Source organism: Macaca nemestrina, chromosome 9 (assembly GCF_043159975.1).
Source record: "Macaca nemestrina isolate mMacNem1 chromosome 9, mMacNem.hap1, whole genome shotgun sequence".
Classification (NCBI taxonomy): domain Eukaryota; kingdom Metazoa; phylum Chordata; class Mammalia; order Primates; family Cercopithecidae; genus Macaca; species Macaca nemestrina.
Window position 1 is genome coordinate 20,995,849 of NC_092133.1, and position 23,058 is coordinate 21,018,906.

The 23,058-nt window shown below is 39.0% G+C and overlaps 1 protein-coding gene across 12 annotated transcripts in view; it reads right to left on the reverse strand.

Annotated features, from left to right (window-relative positions):
- The window catches only part of LOC105466845 (vesicle transport through interaction with t-SNAREs 1A), a 378,345-nt gene that overhangs the window by 135,238 nt on the left and 220,049 nt on the right, over nucleotides 1–23,058 (reverse strand). For 8 of the 12 annotated variants that reach the window (XR_978492.3, XR_011607635.1, XR_011607633.1 and 5 more), the window contains 2 exons: nucleotides 22,975–23,045; nucleotides 22,264–22,325 (listed from right to left, as the gene is read on the reverse strand). Coding sequence is in view for 7 of the 12 variants with exons in the window: in XM_011715936.3 (XP_011714238.1) it covers nucleotides 22,264–22,325; nucleotides 22,975–23,045 (133 nt within the window). In the remaining 5 variants the exon portion in view is untranslated. Of the gene's footprint in view, nucleotides 1–22,252; nucleotides 22,326–22,974; nucleotides 23,046–23,058 lie in introns of all 12 variants that reach the window. The other 4 variants (XR_011607634.1, XR_011607636.1, XM_011715989.3 and 1 more) reach the window with 1 other exon arrangement.

The following is a 23,058-nucleotide window of genomic DNA, read 5'->3' on the forward strand; positions in this document are numbered from 1 at the left end:
ACCTCAGCCTCCCAAGTAGCTGGGAGCACAGGCACACGCCACCATACCCGGTTAATTTTTTTTTCTTTTTTTAGTTGAGACAGGGTTTCGTCAGCTTGTTCTCAAATTCCTGGCCTCAAGTGATCCGCTTGCCTTGGCCTCCCAAAATGCTGGGATTACAGGTGTGAGCCACCACACCCGGACTATGGGACTTTTAACCAATGCATATGCACAGGCCCAGCCTGGGAAATTCTCATTATGAAGGAGGGCTGAGCAGGGGCGCCTATGTCTGGGGCAGGAGCTATGTTTTTAAAAAATCTGTGCAGATGACTCTGACGCACACACACATAATAGAGAATCATGCGGCTACTGTGTGGATACTAACAGGTACCATCTATTGTACACATTTTCTACAGGCCCAGTCCTGTGATAGGTGCTTCACATGCTCTGTATTTTTTATTTTTACAACTAGCCAGCTAATAAATAAGGTGTTTTTAGCATTTTACAGATGAAGAAGTGAATTCAGAGGAAAGTCCAAAGTGACAGCTTATAAATGGCAAGATGGAGATTCCAACTGTGAATCTCCATAGACCCTGCTCTTAACTGTCATGCCCTGTTATATACTAAGGGGCATAAAGCTGCTCAATGGCACAGGTCACAAACCTACAGGTGACAGGTGGGTAATGTAAATGAGGAAAATAGGTCAAATAGGAACTGGGGTGAGCTACAGGCCATGTGTCCTTTAATGGGTTCTGAGTGTTTGGATGCTTTAAGAGCAATGATGCAGAGCAACAGGAACTCTCATCCATGGTTATGGGACTGCAAAATGGTTCAGTGTCTTTGGGAACAATCAGACAGGTTCTTATAAAATTAAACATATACTTACCATATGACCCATCAATCCTACTCCTAGATATTTACCAAGAGAAATGGAAACCTATGTCTGCAAAAATATATATACACAAATATTCACAGCAGCGTTACTTAAAATAGCTTCAAACTGGAAGCAATCTACACATTCATCTATGGGTGAATAGTAATCAGTTGTAGTGTACCCCCACTCTGGAATATCACTCAGCAATTAAAAGGAATGAAATACTGACATATGACATATGCAACCACATGGATGCATTGCAAAAGCTCTGTGCATGTGAAAGATGTTGTATACAAAAGATGACACACTGTATAATTCCATGTACGTGAAATTCTAGAAAAGGCAAAACTCTAATGTCAGGAAGCAGATCAGTGGCTCTCTGGGGTAGGGTGGGGAAAGAGATTTGAATGCAAAGGGGCAGGAGGAAACTGGTGGAGTGAGGGAACTGTTCTATTCTATATCTTGATGTGTGATGGTGGAACAAGGCAACGCAGCTGCATATGCGTACCAACATACATCCAACTCTACAGTTACATTGGGTGAATTTTGTTGTGTGTAAATAATAACTTAATTTAAAAAAACCCATGCAGAGCAAAAGAAAAAAATTCTGCAGGCCACTTGTGGCCCACAGACTTCCAGTTTTCAACCTCTGGTCTCAGTAGAGAGATTCTGTTTCAGCTGCCCCTGAGGAAATACAAAAGATGACAAAAAGTCATCCATCATCCTCCCCAGGGCTGGACTCAGGAAGAACGGTGACGTTTTCGTTTATCCCCCTCTTCCAATTCTCTGTCCTCCTTCATCACATACAAAATGCTCCCATGCTGCCCCCTGGCTGTCCAGCACCTCCTACCAGGGCGCCCCACCCATGCCTCCTGGAGTCAGCTCCAAAACCACCCTTCCCTCCGGCCTTCCTCCTGACCTCCGGAATGCAGAGGCTGCCCCTCGGTGCTTTGTGCAAGGCGGAGACACATTTCACTTGGTTAACACGTGACCAGGTAGGTGCACATGACTGTTACTGATTACATTTCCAAGCACTGACATCTGTTGAAGACAATGCACGGAGCCTTAACCCAAGTCCAGTCAGTTAGGGAATACCTTGGGAAAAGTAGGGCTATTTCTGGGATTCACCGCACTTTTTCCTACCACAATGACTTGCCTGCTCAGCTTATACATACATTTTTGTCATCAATATTATCATCAAACACGTTAAAATTAATATATGCAAGTGGTTTAGATGGACACTCTAGAAAGGTACAAATAACTCTCAGTACCCAGTTGTCAAAACTGAGAGTGCTCTTAAATACCAGGCTGAGGAACTCTAAGGACATGCTAGAGGTAGCCCTTCTATTTTCTGAAAACAAATTAATGTCAACGACACACTGCTGGGCTTTCCTGAGTCTCCATATATGTCAAAATAACTTGATTTTTAAAAAACCCACTAACTACAATAACTATAATAACTATGAAAAATTGACATTAGTAGGCCAGGCACGGTGGCTGATGCCTGTAATTTCTGCACTTTGGGAGGCTGAGGCGGGTGGATCACCTGAGCTCAGGAGTTTGAGACCAGCCTGACCAACATGATGAAACCCCGTCTCTACTAAAAATACAAAAAAAAAAAAAAAAAAAAAAAATTAGCTGGGTGTGGTGGCACACGCCTGTAATCCCAGGTACTGGGGAGGCTGAGGCAGGAGAATAGTTTGAACCCAGGAGGCAGGGGTTGCAGTGAGCCAAGATTGCGCCACTGCACTCTAGCCTGGGCAACAAGATCAAAACTCCATCTCAAAAAAAAAAAAAAAAAATTGACATTAGTAGTAGAAGCTGCAATGTTAAGTTAAAAACAAAAAGGCAGAACTTAAAATTGGTTACACTACAATTAGAGCCATATAAAGAAAAATGTCAACAGATGAATAAAAAGTAAAAACTAATAAGGGTGGGGAAGAGATCATTATAGATGGGGTGGGTTACAGTGTTAGGAGTGATTTTTTTTTTTCCTTTTCTTTAAAACAAAAGTTTTCTTTTGCTTTGATGTTACTATTTGTGTAATAAAAATGAGAAGAAAAAGACTTGGCCAGGCATGGGGGCTCACACGTATAATCCCAGCACTTTGGGAGGCGGAGGTGGGCAAATCACGTGAGGTCAGGAGCTCGAGACCAGCCTGGCCAACAAGGTGAAACCCCGTCTCTACTAAAAATACAAAAATTAGCCGGGCGTGGTGGTGGGCGCCTGTAATCCCAGCTACTCGGGAGGCTGAGGCAGGAGAATCGCTTGAACCTGGGAGGTAGAGGTTGCAGTGAGCTGAGATGGCACCACTGCACTCCAGTCTGGGTGACAGAGCAAGACCCAGTCTTAAAAAAAAAAAGACTTGGTCACTGGCCAGGATGGTTCCATATCATGTCCATTGGTTCATGTCTGTAGGGCTGTGCCCATTTCCTTCTCCTCACAGATCTGCAAGGCCAAGGTGTCCTGCAGTACCTTGCCAGGTCTTCTCAAGTACTCTGTCAGCTTTAGTCATGCTGATGAAATCAATCCCTTCTTCTTCTGAGGTTGGCTGTTATACATCTCTATTTGCAAGTAGAAATAATAAAAGCCAGAGAACTTGATCAACGAGGCAGGTGTGCAACAAATAAGAACCCCAGTGCCCAGAGATGGGTTTCATTCTGAAAATGTTACAATATCTTGACAAGACATATCATTAATACATTTTTCCCCAAAGCAAAACTGGTGAAAATTTTCAAGTCTTATTAAAGCAAAATTGTTGCTTAAAAAAAAAAAAAAAAGTTGCCGGGCGCAGCGGCTCACACTTGTAATCCCAGCACTGTGGGAGGCCGAGGCGGATCACAAGGTCAGGAGATCGAGACCATCCTAGCTAACATGGTGAAATCTCATCTATACTAAAAATACAAAAAATTAGCCGGGCATGGTGGCGGGAGCCTGTAGTCCCAGCAACTGGGGAGACTGAGGCAGAAGAATTGCGTGAACCTGGGAGGCACTCCAGCCTGGGTGACAGAGCGAGACTCCATCTCAAAAAAAAAAAAAAAAAAAAAGGTTGTAGTATGCATAGGCCCGTTTCGGTGATGTGGTGAAGTTTGATTTGATCCTTTCCTATTCAGTCTCTCTGATCTGATCTGTAGCTTCCTAAAGTCCTCCAGGATCTAGCCCTGGCTCCCCTCTACTCCTCCACCCACCGATTCTCAGCAAGGAATCTGATTATGCCACACTCAGCAGAGCTGAGGAACAGGTTACAGCGGTGCCCACAGAGCATCTGAGGAGACAGCACAGCTGCATGATCAAGGCAGCAAGCTCTAAAGGGAGGCATTTTGGACACCAGCTCGGGATGGCAGTTTTGATGGCACAGTGCCACTAAAGAAAAAGTACACCTTTTGGTGGGGTTCTATTCTGTCTACATACATAGTTTGTAGTACCTTTCAGAAGTCTTAGAAAACCACCATGAAACCAGTGATGTTCAAGAGGAAATAAGGTGTGAAAAGAAACACATCAATGGGTTACATGAAAACTATGAAAGAACTTGGCCCTTTAATAAGGTTCCTTCTGTCCAGAGCATATAGTAGGCACTCACGCTGTGGCTGACTTTGCGAGGCAGTATTTGGAATGGCCCCTTAAATCCTGCCTCACTATATTACTTAGAGGGACACTTAAACCTCAAAGAAGATTCATCTAAAGAAAGTAGCACGTTGGAATTCATTTTCCCTAAGGCTTCCATGCCTTGTGTCAGTAAATCATCAATAATTAAATACCAACAGTTAAAACAGGACCACCCAGGCAGACAGGCCCAAGGGTAGAGCTATAGAAATAGTTCTTATGGCCCCCTTATCTAGGGCAATTTAAAAAATCACTCAGGTTCCAGTTTACAATGGTGCCTCCTCCATGGATCCTAATGCTGCCTCTATCAAAGTGTCCATTACATTTGGATGAAGAAAATAGAAGATGATGAAAATTTATACCACCAAAACTTACATCACAAACTGCCAGAGCCTAGAAGGATTTTCTACTGCTACAAAAAATGAACAGTGTTGAAAAATGAACGAAGTGGTTCACCTGCCACAGTCTTCTACTAGATAGAAAGTGCATGGTTTGTAACAACCAGAAATCAAGATGCAATCTGTCTTATAAGTGTTGTAACTCAGGAGGTATTTGGACTGCTGTCTTCTTTTCTTTTTCTCTACATTTCCCATCTTGTTTCTGTTCTATATGCAGTAAGGAAATCAGAGTTCCCAAGAAAACAATAAATCAATATTAGGTAGCTATAGAGAAGGTATGGCATCATGCAGTGAATTCTGGGAACTGTGGTCTTCATAAATAGTGTGTTTTTTGTGGTGGTGGGAGCGTAAGCTTGGGAAGGAGATGACAGTTGTACACATAAGGGGTGGACATTTTTCCCAACAGAGTCACAGAGTGGGAGAAGGAATAAGTCCCATTTCTTTCCAACAAAGGGAATTGGGACAGAGGCGAGCATATCAAGCAGCTCTCCATTTGCAGATTCAAGATGTTGTTTTGAAAAGTAACCAAACAAGAAACTCAAAATAACATAAGGATGATAGAAAAAATCTATACTACAGAACAAGGGGAGGGGGGGGGGGGCGCAGAAAACAACATCCTAAAGATTCTGAGAAAGAATGCAATTCTGAAACTTATGAACTAAAGAAACCAAAAAACGTTTTTGAAAATAGTTTGGTGTCCTTAATAAAAACAGTAAGAAGGTAAAGCTTTATCAAGCCAGGGCAGAAAACTGTAAGGTAAGAACCAGCAAGACTTCAAGGAGATAAGAGATGAGGCAATAGGATAGATAAAGAAAAGATTTCAGGGAAACCAGTAATGCAACAGCGGCATTAATACTCACATAACCAGCAGCACAGACTAGAAACAATGCTAGAGAGGGGAGTTAATGGTGTTGGAGATAAATGAGAAGAAAAAGAAGAGAACAACATTATTTTTAAAACATGACAAACACTGGAGATAAAGGTCTAGTGTTAGAATTGTGGATGATCCTGATGCCAGAAAATCTGAAATGGAAGCAATAATCCAAGAAATGATTTTAAAAAAACCTCTCCTGGTCGGTAGAGGGAGGACTTGAATGTGTAGATTTAAAGTTCTGTGATCCATGCAAAACGAGTGAAAGACCTCATATATAGAAATATCCAGACTCTGTTCAATCCCAAAGATTTATAAAACCAAAACTAAACAAACAAAACCCACAACATGTCACTCCAGAGTACCATAAGTTGGTCTATTTTTCTGCTACTCTGAAACACGAAATGCCAGAAGACAATGGTTCTACATCTATAGATTCCTAAGACGGGTAGGATCTAAAAATATTACAGCCAGCCCAATGTACACAGATACATACATATGTGTATGTCACATATATGCAATTGGTGCAGTTCCTATATAGAAAAAAGAACAGATCCAAATCATGTACCTTTCTTGAAAAGTTATTTGAAAATATATCCCAGCTGACTTCAAGATTAGAGAGTTAAGAACTTAAGAATGAGGAAGTCATAAAAGAGATAAGCAGGCGGGGTGCAGTGGAGGAAGTCATAAAAGAGATAAGCAGGCGGGGTGCAGTGGCTCATGCCTGTAATCCCAGCACTTTGGGAGGCCGACGTGGGCGGATCATGAGGTCAGGAGTTTGAGACCAGCCTGACCAACATGGTGAAACCCCCATCTCTACTAAAAATACAAAAAAGTTAGCTGGGCGTGATGGCATGTGCCTGTAATCCCAGCTGCTTAGGAGGCCGAGGCAGGAGAATCTCTCAAACTGGGGAGGCGGAAGTTGGAGTGAGCCAAGATCACGCCACTGCACTCCAGACTGGGCAACAAAATGAGACACCATCTCAAAAAAAAACCAAAAAAAAAAAACAAAAAGAGAGATGAGCATTTAGTATCTTCAAGGATGCCACACTAAGCAAATAATATAGTTTATGAATGAAGATACATAGCTTCACTGTATAGCTATAAGCTAGAAAAAACCTGAATGTTTAACAGAAAGGAAATATTTCTATGAGGAAATACCATACAACCACATAAATAATGATTACAAAGAGTTTTTAATGGCATGGGAAAACACTTTCAGTTTACTCTTAATGCAAATAATAGGATATAAAGTTGTATATGTTGTACATAAAAAACATATGTACTGGAATAAAACTGGAATAAAATATGCCAATTAATAGTTGTGACCTTTAGCCAGTATAATTATGAATAATTTTCTCCCTGTTTCTTGATAACGTTTTTCACCCTTACAAAATAAGAGGTCTTTTTTTTTTTTTTGACATGGAGTCTTGCTCTTGTTGTCAGTCTGGAGTGCAGTGGCGTGATCTCGGCTCACTGCAACCTCTGCCTCCCGGATTCAAGCGGTTCTCCTGCCTCAGCCTCCTGAGTAGCTGCGATTACAGGTACCCACCACCACGCCCGGCTAATTTTTGTACTTTTAGTAGAGATGGGGTTTCGCCACATTGGCCAGGTTGGTCTCAAACTCCTGACCTCCGGTGATCTGCCCACCTCGGCCTCCCAAAGTGCTGGGATTAAGGTGTGAGCCACCGCATCTGGCCCCAAATAAGAGGTTTTTAAAATCCTTTGTTATTATGATAAATTTTTAAAATTTGGCAAAAATACAAATCACAAAGACTGTGGAAACTTTAAGATTATAATATTAAGTGAGTAAAGCAATATAATATTGAACTTGAAACATGACTAAAAGGTTGGAAGGGAATACTTGGGTCAAAAGAATAGCTTGTTTCAAGGTAAAGGGATTAAAAACGATTTTTTTACTTAAAAATTTCTTTAATATTACTATTTTCTGTTTTATAGGAAAAACATGATTTAAAAAGAATATTCCCAAATAAAACAAGTTAGTCATATCTTTGATATGGTAATATTGCAGAAAAACAAATCTTTCTGAGGCCAGCAACCACTTTCCGCCTATGGTCTCCCAAAGACCACTCAGGTTCACTTTCATGTTCCGACCAATTACCATTACTACAACTCAGGCCAAGCACTTTGAGGGCAGGACCTTGTTACATGTTACACTCTCGTCCCTAGCACTTAGCCCAGTGTTTGGGGAATCGCAAGTGCTCCACAAATACCTGGTGAATGAACAAATGAATAACAGAAGGAAAGACTATTTGATTTTATAGGTATATCTTTTGGTAAAAAGATTCTTTGCATTCATCTACTTTTTATAGCATCTCCAATGTTGAAACTACAGGCATGCTTTGCTTCAAGAATTCTCATCACTTATCATAGATTGCGTGCTCTGTGGAAATCCAGCCACAGCCAAAACCTGGTGCCATATTTTTATTTCTCTTTTTCCATTTCAAAAGAAAAAGCTGTAGTTAATTCTAATTTTCCTGCGGGCAGAGGGAAGAGGAACTTTTTATGTATGTGAAAGAATGGCACCCCCTCCAGCCATCTGAGGACAGTTCCTCCCAGGAACACCTGTTTGCTCCAATTGAAGCCGGTCCAAATTGAGTCCCTGGGATCAGGAGCGAGCTCTCCAAATGCCCCACCATTCTACAATATTTATTCCCCACCTGTCTGATGGCCATGATGACTTGGGAATGCTCCAGCCAGGGAAAGCTGTTTCTTGGCCCTGACATGGCACAACTAACAACAGCTAATGTTCATCCAGAATCTAGTCTGGATCCAGTTGCCCCAGAGTATAAAAATGCCCCTTCTCTCTCCGTCTACCAGGCTTAGCAAAAACTCTTAAGTAGGGGGAGGTAAATAATTTTTCATCTTCATACCAGTGTGTTGCAAAACCAAGTGGTACGTTTCATTTTCTGTTTCTTAAATCTGACTTTTGAGTTTTCTATTCATATTTAACACTTAGTATTCTGGTTTTATTAAATAGTTGCCCACTACTAAAAATGAAGATTGGTAAATTAATTTCTCCAACAAGAAAACTGTTAAAATTCAGAAGGTAAAATACCATAAAAACAACCTTAAACACATAATTTAACATGTAATTCAGGGAAGAAAAAGAGGTGCCCACATCAAACTCTAGCTATAATAGTGAAATAATGTTTTGTTTAAAAAATTCTAGCCATGAGAAAACTGTACATTTGAAAAGCTTACATAAAGCCTTATAAAATAAGAGACCTTTTATCTCTTCCAGATCCATGAGCTCGAAAATACTTTATCTATGCAATTTCAAGGCACATAAAAACCCCAGTGAATAAATAAAATGTTCTTTTTTTCTTTATACAGATGCTTTAAAAATTATCCATATAAATAGCTTGGCCTTGAACAAACAGATTAAAAGACCTAAAAAGCTATGGCTTCAGATCATGTATACAGAATAGAAAATGAATACTTTTCTTTATTGGCTGGGCAAGTTTTCTAATGACTAAATTTCTATAAGCCCATTCGATGATAAAGATTTAATTGGGACACATGAAAAAATTCAGTATTTTTAAGTGATACGCTTATCAAATAAATAATATGCCACAATAAAATAATTTATGTACTTTGCCAACATTCTTTGCATCTTTTCATGAATCATATGTAGAATATGTATAGTCAACATGCAGTATTATTTCAAAGACCTGTCTTTAAAATGAACTTCTTAATAAATATGTAATTTTATAAATATGTAAAGTTTTATAAATATGTAATTTTAGTCAAGTGTGTGAAAATTTGCAGTATTTTTCTAAAACTGGGGCACAACCAGTGAAAAGATTTTTCATAATTGTTTACAATTAGATCTTATTAGGTGATTTCAAGCCTTACTTAAGAAAATTTTAGAGTTCATCATAATTAAAAAATTTGAATTTATGTAATTTTCACATGTCAAAAATATTCTTCTTTTGATTTTTTCCCAATCATTTAAACATGTAAACCATTACTGGCCTGAGGGCCATACAAAAACAGGTGGCAGGCTGGATTTGGTCTGCTGTCTATGATTTGCTCACTGCTGTTCTAAAAGCTAAAGGCTCCTGGCTGGGCACAGTGGTTCATGCTTGCAATCTCAGCACTTTGCGGGGACTGAGGCTGGAGGATTGCTTGAGGCCAGGAGTTTGAGATCAGCCTGGACAACATAAGGAGATCCTGTCTCTACAAAAAAGTTAAAAATTAGCTGGGTGTGTGAGGTGGACCTGTAGTCGTGGCTACTCGGGAGGCTGAGGTGGAGGTGGAAGGATCACTTGAGCCCAGAAAGTTGAGGTTGCAGTGAGCTGTTGCTGGGCCACTGAACCCTAGGCTCAGTGACGGTGAGACCCTGTCCCTTAAAAAAAAGAAAGAAAGAAAGAAAGAAAGAAAGAAAGAAAGAAAGAAAGAAAGAAAGAAAGAAAGAAAGAAAAGAAAGAAAGAAAGAAAGAAAAGAGAAACAAAAGAAAAATTCAACAGTTTAAGGTAAGATTGAAGCTTTCACATTATATTAACTTTACGAGCAGATGAGGTTACAAGTTGTTTTGTTAATTTCCTACGTATCCTCAACACAGCTGTGGTCAAACATCTTCCTAACACCCCAACACCATCACCACTGTTTCCCTGCAAGGGTTCAAATTCTGCTGCTAGGAGCTATTACCTTGAAGCTGCCATGAGAAGGAAAGAGGCCTAATGCTACATGTGGGTTAAGAATGGGGCAGTGACTGTCAGGTCTGGTTCTTACCGATCATCTCCTCTATGAAGTCTTATCTGCACATCCAGGCCCCAGGAATTTCTTCTTCCTGTCATCGCCTAGAGCAATGATCTCTCACTTACTATGTAGCACAAGTTACTATGCATTGTTGTTTCTTAAAATGTCTCTCAACAAAAGCTCCCAATTAGATATTAAGCTACCTAGGAGTAGAGTTTTGAATTTGTTGAATCTCCAATGACTAATATTGGATTCTTAAGGGAATCTCCATATGCCCTTTTACCCAGTAGACATTAAACATTTGGTGTTGAAGAAAAGGCTGATGGTGCTACTGCCAGAATGCTGCTAGAACATGATTTCTGTAGCTAAAACCAGGGTACCGGTCCAAGTTTTGCTCTATCTTTGTGGCGTGAACTTGGGCAAGACTCAACTTCTGTAGGTCTCAATTATCTGTACCACAGGATAATAATGATAATATGAATTCAGAGTTCTTATGAAGAATAACTTAAATAAAATAATGTATGTGACTGTGTCTTATAAACCATAAGGCCCCATATAAATTAATTTAACTGCTCTGATTGTCTTTAAGGACGTACTTTTAACAAATGATCTGATATCCCAAGGATGGTATCCCTGTGTTTTCAGATGTCTTGTTGAACTTCGTGGAAAAATTCAAAATAAGTGTTTCTTGTAGGTCAATGCATTTTAAGTAAGCCAGAGTATCAAAGTAATTAAGTGGTATTTAGCTAGGAAATTGGACACAGTTCTTTAACAATATCTCATTTTCTCAACTTTTTTTTTGGAGTTGGCTGTAGACTCTTGAAAATTTTATGGAAATTTAATGGAAAATTCCCAAAAAGATGCATATACACACATACGCACCCACATTTTTAGAAAACTTCAGATATTCAAGACTCCATGAAGCCCACTCCAGGATAGGAACCACTGCCCTATGGCTTGAGACAGGGAGTGTGGTTTCAGGAAAACACCAGGGGACCTGATTCAGACATCCTTAACTGATTTGGGAATTAAATGGTTGACAGGTGTTGTTTTTTTTTTTTTTTTCCCCTCATCACAAAATCATTAAGCCATAGGAAGGTAGGTGGACAGTGGAATAGTTTTTTCCTAGGTAAACTATAATTGTACAGGAAACTATAGCGCTGTTTTTTTCTCGTAATTCCAAGCTGCTTCAATTCTCTTTTTAAAAGCATGGTCAAATTTACCATTCTGGCATTTTCTCCATTGATAGTCATACCTTGGTTTCAAAGTTCTTCACATAACTTTGCAAAAGAAGTCATTAGCCTTTTAAAAAGAACACTGAGGTTAAAAAAATATCGTTACGCTTCCTATCACGTCAGCTTCCACATTGTCAAAAATGTTTGAGATAATTTTAAATAAAAAATGAAAGCCTCAACGAATACTAGCAAGGTGGTCAAACATCACAAATTAAGAAATATTTTAACTGTACTTTTGAGTATTGAATATATTTCTTCACAGTGCCTTTTTTTTCCCGTAAAAGAAAAGAATTCTTTCTTAATACCTAGATGACAAATTCTCAAGATATACACAGTTGTTTCTTATTATGGCTTCCCTGGAAAACATTTCTGGGAAAGCACAATCCCCAGCCACTTACTTTGTTTACAACAGACAAAACTGCTTGTGTGGTATAAATAGGAGTCTGTCCTTAAATGCTGCTGAAAAATAAAATGCAACCATGAAAAGGAGCCATTTCCTGCCCTAAAGGTGGCTTAAAAAAAATTCTTAGCTACTTTAGGAACAGCACCAAAGCGTAAATAATAATTATCAATTGCCGCATAATAAAAAACTAATTTTATATTATAGAAAAAAAACAAAAATGAAAACAAGCCACATATTCCAGAGATGCCCTCAGAATTGTCAGCATTACAGGGTTTTCTTGCCCTGCAAGATGATGAAACCCCCTTTTGTCCTCCTGCGTTTGTGATGTATATCTATAACTCGTCCTTGTTTGTGCAGATAAGCCTTGCCTTGTCTCCCTAACTGCACTTTCAAAAGCAGATTCACAGTTGTTTGACTTTTGATCTGGGTAGCAGCTAGCTCGACCACCTGCACTGTGCATGAGCTGTTACTGAGCTTGCTTTGTCCCGTCTTATAACACAGCCAGCCTTTTAAAATTGATGTGTGAATACGCTAATTTACAATGTGAGCGTTGAAACCAAAAAATATGGTGGTGGTAGCGGTGGTGGCAGCCGAAGAAGGGGGAGAGTTGTGGAGGGAGAAGCCCTAACTCTCGATTTATAAAGTTCAGATACTGTTCGCTGCCTCTGGCATTTAATGAAACAGATGGCCAAAGCCCTCCCTTAATTCACAATGGAGCAGACAGTGGTGTAATGGTGTGGGGGCCTGGAATTATAAAATGTTGTTTGGTGATGGTATACGTTAATAAATAGCCATTTACAAGGGGAGCTAAGGGCTCCATTACTTGCTTATAAGGAAGGCCTAGGGCTCCTTGCTTCAAGTTAACAGCTCAAGGCTGCGTTCAAAGAAGGCATTGACGGAAAAGGTAAAGTGCACCCTTCATATTCTATGTAGCATTCAAGAATGGCATGCATCCAGGGGAAAAAAGGAAAATCACAAAAGGAAAGTAATTCAAAAATTAGGTCAAATTGTGGCTCACAATCAAGAAAAAAGATAAGATGTGTTTCCATTGTGATAAAATAATGGAGAAAATATTCTCTTACTGGGAAGTTACATATTTTATCTTTGAACGGACATGTTTACATGTAGCCAAAGTGCAACAGATAAAAACCCGCAGACTTTCCACTAAATTATACCCATATGAACTCAGATAACAACTCTGAAACTATTTTTTGGCATTCTTCCAAAGACTATTCATTGATGAGGCCTACATCAGGGTAACGTGGCCGTGAGCCAAATGTGAGGAGGTTCCTGACCAGCAGTATCTCACAATAGAGAAGTGAGGGTTGACCTCGGGATCCTGAAGACAACTGGTCCTATAGCAATTCCTCATTCTTTTGGGGACAGAAATGTGCTGCGTGTACTATCACCACTCTCCAGTAACCGCATTATCAACCGGTTATCAAGGGCCCATCTATGTGGCAAGAGGGTTATGCTGGGCCTTGACTAAGGCTGCTTCAAGGCTGCTTTCGCTTTTACGAAACACTGTGGATCCTCCAGCTGACTGTGCGTCCTGCTCTGCTTTCAGGTGGGAAATTCTAAACCTGTCTAGGAACCTGCACAGCAGTTACCACCATGGTTCCCTGACTTTGTTTCATTTCTCTTTCATCCATGTTTCTTCCCTTCTTAATTTCTGCTGCTTGCACAATACTGTGGGGGAGCTGTAAAGCATCCTTGTGGGGATAAGGTGGAGAATACAAAAAAATCTAGAAGAAAAGTAAGACACAGTTGATAATAATTACAATACATGCCATGCAAAGTGGATGATGTTCATGTCTTGTGAGAAGTACAAGCTGCTGTGAAAGAGCAGAACAAAGACGCATCATTTCTGGCTCGGAGAGTGAAGAAGGCTTGAGGGAGAGTGAGGTAATTCACCTGAGACCCAGAGTATAGACAAAAGCTCATTTGGAATATTCGAAAGGTAACATCTGTTGTTTTTGCCCACCCAGTATCCATTACCCTTTTGGAAAAAAGCTCTCAGATTCTTCTGAGGGGACTATGCCTCATCCATTCGCAGTCTACTTGTCCGTCCCCTGCACAGGGTCTCATGCCTACAACATCAGATCATAGATTAATGGAGTTTTTACCTGACCAGAACCAATCCGAATCAGTAAGATTCCATGCTATTACTTTCACTGGAGGCATTCGAATGAAAAAATCGCCATATTCAATGGCTGTAATGAGGCGCTGGCAAGAGCTGTCTCCACCAGGGGAATCCTTGACGAAGGTCAGAACCCATCCATAAGTGATCTGAGATGTGAGATGGAAAGAGCAAGAGCCAGTCGTGACGATATTGTTGGAACTTTTAGATTCAAATGCTGTTTCAAGTCACTTCTACCCTTGGACTACTTAGTTACATGAGTTCAGATATATATGTGTGTGTGTGTGTGTGTGTGTGTGTGTGTGTGTATTTTATGGCCAGTTTGATCTGGATTTCTGCCACATGCAACTGGAAGATTTTGACTTATATAGGTGGCAAAAGGAGAACATTCCAGGTAGAAGTAACAGACAAAGCAAATGTCTAGAATTAGTGAAGAGTGAAGCTTGCTTGGAGGTTGTAAGTAGTTACCACTAGTAGGGACATACCGCCTACCCAAAGGGAGAAGCAGCAAACAAGGCTAGAAAGTTCACTGGAAAACCTTAGCGATGAGACTAAGGAAGACATTCTGTGTTGGACATCACTATGGGAGAACCCTAAGTACAGAAGAAACAGCACTCGTCTGGCACCCTCCAACTAAACTGGTCAGTAATATTCAGAACGGCGAAAGAAGGGAAGAAGTACAGAGACCAACTAGGAGCCCCCCTCCCTAAACAGCCTAAATGAGATGGGAAACATGTGAGACTGGAGGACTGCTTTGCTCCAGGTAGTACTCAGAACACACTAGAGTAGTTCAAGAAATGCTGCTGAGTGACAGTCCCAGAAGGAAGGGGGAACAGTGGTGCCATGACAGAAACAGGGACATAAGGAAAAGATGATGGGATTTATTATTATCGATTTGTAACTTTTTAAAAATTCCTATGAAACTCTAGTAATGGAAAAAGAAAACTTAAAAACATCAATTAAAAATTCATCAACCTAGAAGAACTATTAATTAACATTTTGATTTTAGTCTTTGCTCTCAGGCCCTATTTCTTTTAAAACCAATGCTGATAATGATGAAAACCGATACCTCAATGTTTCCTGGTACTTTATCATGTGCCAGGCACTGTTGTATGCACTTTACACGTATCTACGCATTTATAAAAATTTCCATAGTAAAGACTATTGTCATCCCTATTTTGCAGATGAGGAAACTGAGGTACAGAGCGGTGAGATTCTTGCCAAAGGTTACTAGCTAAAAAGCGGCAGAGCCAGTGCAGCTCCAGAGCCTACTACCCCTTATCTACTGGGACATATGCCTCTGGACGCATACATAGAAATTTCACATAAATAATTAAACAAGACTGGGACTGTTTGCTCCAGCAAGGATAAGACTCCAGATGATAAAGTTAGATATAGAAATAAAATTTTCTAACAATGACACTTGTCAAATTCCAGAGGTAAGGGAGATGATAGACTCTTCCGTTGCACGGTGCTGTTATTTCTCGCTTCTGGTTAATGCCACACGGTCTATGCTTAGCAATACAACAATTCGAAAGGACTCCTTAAGAACACACTCACGTGGGACTCCTATGACACACAGTAGCTTCAGTTGAGCGCCTTCAGCCCACCCACAATGATGGGATCCAGTAGGGTTTGTTCCTTGCTTTCAGGAACAACTGTCTACACATCCAGAAGGGTTGTCTGACCATCGTGAGGAAACTGAGTCTCCACAGAAGGATAAATAGTTGGTGTAGTAGGAAAACCAGGCTCCGGAGGCAGACGACTTATGTAGACCCTGATGATATTTACCAGTGGTTCCCTTATTTCTTAAAACGGGAGTAATAGTATCCATCTTATAGAGTTATCATGAAAGTGAAAGAAGGTAACGTATAACAAGTATCTAGGACTGTGGCTGCTACCTACCCACCAGAGAGTGCATAAGTAGCAGTGTTTTTGTTTATTAAAGGGTACAGTATAGTATGGATTTTGAATTTCCTGGTCAGTGAAATGAGAGGGGGGCATGGGACAGTGAGAGGACTGACATATAATTGCCAATGTTTAATATTTCCAAGTATTTATTTTTCTGTTTACTGTAACAATGAACCTAGTTTAAGGAAATTATTTACTGCCACCAATTATTTCACAGAAGAAATGGAACTATAATAGCATCTGACAATAAGTTGGCATAACAAAAACTCAACTGTTTGTTCTTACTCTTCTTACCACTAGTGAAAACTGGTTCTGATTCATAATCTGGTCTTTGGGAACCTTGTGTAGTGGGTCAAAAGAGCAAACTAAGTTCACATCCTAATTCTCTTTCTACAATATGTGAATCTGGATAGTTTACTTAACTTCACTAAGCACAGTTTGCCTCACCCGTAAAATGGGGATAGTGATGCCTCCTTCACGGAACTGTTAAGGATAAAATCAGATAAGATGCATAATATATGATTTAGGGTCACATATGCACTTAAGGCTCAATGAATGCAGCTGGTAGAGTTATCATTGACAGATAAGGTGTTGCATTCAAGTGTCTGACACTAGAGCAAAATTCTATGTTTAAAGGCACAGCATGTTATTAAAGAGAAACATATAAGCAAATCCAAGGCTATTCTTTGGTTTGGTAAAAACGTTACCCATGCTGGCCTTGAAGAGGCCAATCTTAAATCTGTTAAGTCCAAAGAATCTATTGGAAATTCAATCACTTTATTCTGAAAGAATAAGCGCTTGATTAAAAGCTGAAGAATAGTTTAGACATTGAGATTTTGCTACACTAATTTCAGGTCGGGCCCAAGTTTATCACCAGTAAGTAAAATGTGCTGAGAAAGAGGAATGAGAGAAACAGAGAAAAGAAAAAGAGATAGAGACAGAGATGTAAAAATATAAATGCAAGATACTATGAGAGAAGGTACTTTCTTCAGTGCCTAAAAATTGACAGCACATTTTCAAGGACATTTTTCTCACATGTCTTGAAAACTCTCTACTGCTGAATTTTCAGACATTGTAATAAGAACAATTAGAATATAACAGAATGCTTCCTGGGCAAAACGAAGGAGAAAGAAGAATGAGTTTTTAAAAGAAGCTTAAACATCTAGCCATGGCATATGTAAGAATAAACCTGTTTTTATTTTAAAAATTTTATTTCTATAGCTTACAGATCTTGCATTGGCATTCCTGGTCTATTTACTCTTAGGAATCATTCTGACAGTGCGTTTAAGCTTTTCAGATGTTTTACCTATCACTCTACCAAAGACTATGTTTAAAATGTAAAATATGATAGCAATGATAGGTGGCAATGATTCTCCAGAATAACTCAAAAGTAACTCTAACAAAAATATGCATATTAAATAATATTGTGTGAATGGTGCTAGCTAGGTCAACTGCATTTAATACTGTCTGTTTTGTTTATATTACAGATTAGTTACAAAAGACCTCTGAGCAGCTCCATGCATAAGGAAGTTAACCATACTCATACTGGAAGGATAAACAAAATTCACTTTCTGAAGGAGACAATCTGTGTGTGTGTGTGTGTGTGTGTGCGCGCACATGCACATGCACGTGTGTGCAAATAGTTGGGGGCAAATATAGGTAGGGAGGGGGAGAGAGGAAATTATTTGATTTGAGACTGTCAAACAGAATAGGTGTTAAACAATCACCTATGCCATTTCTTCTTTTCCTTTTCTTTTCTTTTCTTTTTTTTTTTTTTTTTTGACATGGAGCCTCACTCTGTCACCTAGGCTGGAGTGCAGTGGTGCGACCTCGGCTCACTGCAACCTTTCGTCTCCCAGGCTGAAGTGACTCTCATGCCTCAGCCTCCCAAGTAGCTGGGATTATTAGCTACTGTACCCGGCTAATTTTTTTTTCTATTTTTTAGTAGAGGTGAGGTTTCACCATGTTGGCCAGGCTGGTTTTGAACTCCTGGCATCAAGTGATCTGCCTGCCTAGGTCTCCCAAAGTTCTGGGATTACGGGAGTGAGCCACCACACCTGGCTTATGCCTTTTTTTTTTTTTTTATAAGCACTTTGCCAGCATATACAATGCCGCAGAGGAGCCAAGGTAAAGTAGTAACATATCCTGTAAATTTTTGTCAGTGGAGCTCTTAAACTGTAACTTTGTTACATTCCTGAGGCATTGTTCATGTACTTTTAGAAACAAATATACAATTAGTGATCAATCATTAACTCTTCAGAGGTAAAAGGAAACAGAATCACGATTTCTTTTTATTCTGACTCTGAATTTTGAAAATTTTAATTTTCATTTGTACTGATTGCCAACAGTTTGAACGAATAAGACTTTCTGCTCAAAGGTATAGAAAAAATACACAAACACACACATCAATACATACATATGAAGAGAAACATTTCAGCCTCCTAGTGATACTGTGACACTTTAAGACAGCCAATTATAAAAATCAAATTTTGTGAAAGTCAATGAAAAAATCCATTTATTGGACCCAGTTACAACATAAATGGTCATTTGTTTCATGACCATTTTCATTATTATCTGAATTCTACTTTATGTAAACTCTGTCTACAGAGTTAGGAAATGAACAGTTTGTCCCTTGATAACTCTCCATCTTATGTCAGAATAGAAGAAAAATTACTTTCCAGGAAATCAGTCATAGCTGTGTTCTGATGTGGAATTTTACTATTATAACTTTGAATTGACTAATTTTCTCTTTTGTTTTCTTTCTTTTGGTAATATGGCGTGTTTACACAAAGAGCAATTTCTTTTTGGTTGAATCAGCTGCTATCTCACTAAATTACATATTATATGTCAATTTTTTTGCATACCTTAGTTCTTTTCAAAATTTGTTTGTAATGATTCCATATGCCATTTTCTATTTCTCTATTTTTTTCCAAACATGTTGGCTTTATAGCCATTTAACTCGCATTTTTTTTTTATTAGTTATTTGTTTTCCTCGTGTCCCTTTTAATGACCAGCAAGGACTAACTGGAGTTGTGGAATCTTTAATAGATGCCTTGAGAATCTGTTAATTTTGTGAATTTCCATGGTACATTTTTATGCATATGTCTTCTACTACACTAAAGTACTGTGAAAGTGAGGATAAAATTGGGTTCATGTCAGGATCCCCAGCCCTGGCGTACAGACAGTAAATATTTACTAAGGAAATGAATAAGCAGAATAAAGAAAAGAAGAAAGGAAAGAAGGAAGGAAATAGATGTTTATCTTATTTGAAGTTTAAAAAAAGATAAAAAAGCATGAGTGGTAGATGATTATTTAGTGGCTGCTGGATTTTATAAACTTAATTTTGTTGCTTACTCATTTTGATTTCCCCAACTCCTTTTGGTCAGTTTTACAGATAATCAAGTGGACATATGCACAGATCTTGGTACCAATGGAACAGTGTTTTCACCTGTCTTCACAACAGACCATACGTAAAATGGCTCAAATGAGGAGCCATGCCAAGCCATTTTTGTTCACGTTACAAATCTGAGAACAATCAAGGTTTAAAAGAATTAAAAAATAACCTGCAATATTTCTTTTAAACAAAGCAATTCCTTGGTTTGGTATACTACAGAATATTTAACTATTTTCAGTCACACAGAATTTATCATATGAAAATAATTAAGCTTATGTTATATGCAGGTAAATGCTCGCACTGCACAATGAGGACATTCATTTCTTTTACACATTTGTGAAGGTGGCAGATGAGCACGATTCAATATCATAGCATTTCCTAAATCAGAAGCGCTTGCTGACACACGACATAGCTATGCAGTTTTGGTAAGAAGAATAGTAAGAGAATGTGGCTTTTCTTTCTGAAATACAAGCTCACCAGGGCTGGAAGCGAAAGCCATATGAATGAATGGGAGGGATGTAACAGAGAAAGCAAAATCAGAGCATTCAATAAGAGGCTTTGGTACATAAACCCTGCCTCTATTTCTCTGCAGAGAGCTTTTCCATGAGATAACCAAAATAATGAAGCAGAGAGGTTGGTAAAATGTTTGTACCTTTTCCCAAGTCCAAAATACATTGTATATCATATGGGGCAGTAATTAGAAACTAAAACAAAACCACCACTGCATTTGGTCCCCAGAGACCATTGCCAGGTCAAGGCATTGGTTGAAAATATCTGAATATCCTGGCTGATACCAAGATCCCAGCTGTGCCTAGTGAAAAACATTGTCATGCATATGAACAGGTGGACTTAAGCGTACCCTTGGTTCAGATGTAGCAAGGTGATGTCCATCTGGGAATTTTTATTTCTGTTCATACTCTAGACACATCCCAAAAGAAGATGAGTCAGTGATTGACTGAGTTTGCTTACAAAGAGAACCCCATGTAGATTTCACCAGAGTAATTTTCTTCCGTAGGCTTCTGAAACAACCACGTTATTATGATTTCCCTACAGAAAGCCCAGTCAAAGGTTGCCGAAGTTGTTTGTGCTTCGCCCTCTCTAAATGACTTGCAAATTTATTCAAACACAATATGAGGAGATGCTTTATTTGTTGAAATAACTGTCTGCAGTGTCCTGCACTAAAGGGTGAGGTACATCAAGCAGAAACATGGACAGAAATACATTGGTTTCGAAACCCATAAATCCTTATTTGAATCTGCCAACCTGAAAGCCACGTGGAGCCCGCATAAACTATTTTTCCTAAATGCTACATCTGATTAAGCCATACCATTAAATGACAGCTGAACTTTAACATTAATATGATATTATTTAAATAACCACATCATTTTTTTTACACTAAAAATGATGAATGATTTCTGGACAGCTCAATTGACATAAAGCAGGAGGACTCTTTAATGAGATTTGACAAAATGGAGACATATGCAGAATATTCGTTACAGCTCACGACGCAGGAGCCCTCCCAGGAAAGCAACAGAGGTTTTTCCCTCCCCTTCCTTTCTTTTTTATTGTCTATAGGCACTGAAGCATTCCTTTCAATCACCACTACCCTTCTCTCTGAATTCTGAGTTTTTCTTAGGCCATTTACCTAGTACTCTTAATCAGAGAATTTGATGGCTTATGATTCTGAGTTGGGAGTCAGGGTCCAAGAAAATGAGGAGGAATGTCATATTATGCCAGCCTTGGCTGGAAATGTCCCAGGAACTTTAAGCTTGCTACTGGTCAGGCTGCTTAGAAAAATCTTAACAGTCTTGAAGACCAAACCACTAGACATTTGATTGATTCTTATGTAATAAATCTGTAACACGGCAAACATACTTTTAGCAAACTATTGTATATGGATACGTGATCAAAGAAGACTTTAGTTATTTTTAGATGGTTGTCTTTATAGTATCAACTATAAAGATTTCCTTCTTAAAAATTCTAATTAAGCTATTCCAGAGGCCATTCTCAATGTTTCTCATTCACTTTTCTATCCACAGTTCCAAACTGACAGTCATGCTAGATGATATTCTTATGTGGTAGATTCTGAATGTGAAATAATTTTGCGCTGAATGTACTTATAAGAACATTACCTGCATTCATTCATTTATTTTCTCATACTATTTAGCATATTTTTCATCAATCAAGGTTGAGTTACACATATAAAACATGAACATTTGTTTGTTAGCACATATTATTCAGATAATCTTGACGTTTTATAAATCATCTTTCAGTGTATACATAAAACAGAAATGTTTCCCCAAACCGTGTCACTTAAAGAAATGAAAACAAGGCAACACAGAGCAAAACTAACAGCAACTGTGCTCCTGAAAATGGTAGGTCTGCATTCCCTCCATAAGAAGGAGGCCATCAAAATAGAAAATAAAATCAGCCTGCTCCTGCCATGGGGCCTTCCTCAGGCTATGAAAAAACACTTCATGTCTAACCCTAATTTTTTCCATAGCTTCAGGTTACCCCCCTAGCTCAAGCCTTCTCTCTAATCTGTGTTACTATGTGTCCCTGTCCAAACAAGAGTTAATATCAGTGCTTTATTATTTCAAACGGGTCCTGACACAGGGCACTAAGAGCAGAAGCTTAAAAGCATGTAATATGCCCCGTTGCAATTGAATGAAAACATAATAGTTTTAAAAAGAGACAGAGAGAAAGATGGGTCCCTACCTTGCTCTTACCTTCGCAACATCCCCGTCAGAATCCTGGAGCTTTTTCCCAAATTAGCGTCTGTTTCCCGAAGCTACAAGAAGAACAGCAATGTTAAAACAAAACAAAAGTTCATGCAATTAGACTATTTCTAAAGTGCATGGCAAGTGACAATTTATTTCATGGTAGAAAATCCAAACAATAAAAATGTTCAAATATACAAAAATAAATACATTTCTGACAGCTACACAAACATGGAAAATTCTTATATTTGGAGAATGACACATGAGAGGTAATCTTGGGAGCTTTAAGCTGGATACTAGAACCGGATATAAAAGCAAAGCACAGGCTGAAAAAGTTTCATAAACATTTGGTAATTCATCTCCAACTTATGAATGTGCAGTCCTAAAAACATAAAAATAATATGAACTGAGAAAAGATGACCACCAGTAATTCTATAGTTTTCACTCTAAAAGATGAACATACTCCAAAATCTCCCTCAGTGACCTTCTCCTCTATAAGAAGTAAATAAAATACCCACCTGGGAGCATTCTGGGATGGGGACATAGAGTCGGCTGCTATTTGCTCCATGTCACTCTCTTTCTTTTCCTTTCCACAGACCTCACACCCTCTTTCACCTTAGATACATATAACTACCTAATTGCTACTGTTTATGTCCCAATGCCTTTCATTTATGTCTTCATTTACTGAATATGTGAAAAAACTATATCACTTGTACTTACTCTTTCACGTGCTCGCTGTATCTTTTCTCTGTCATGACTAAGGTTTTCCAACATCTCCTGACCAATTTGCTCTATGGAAAAGAA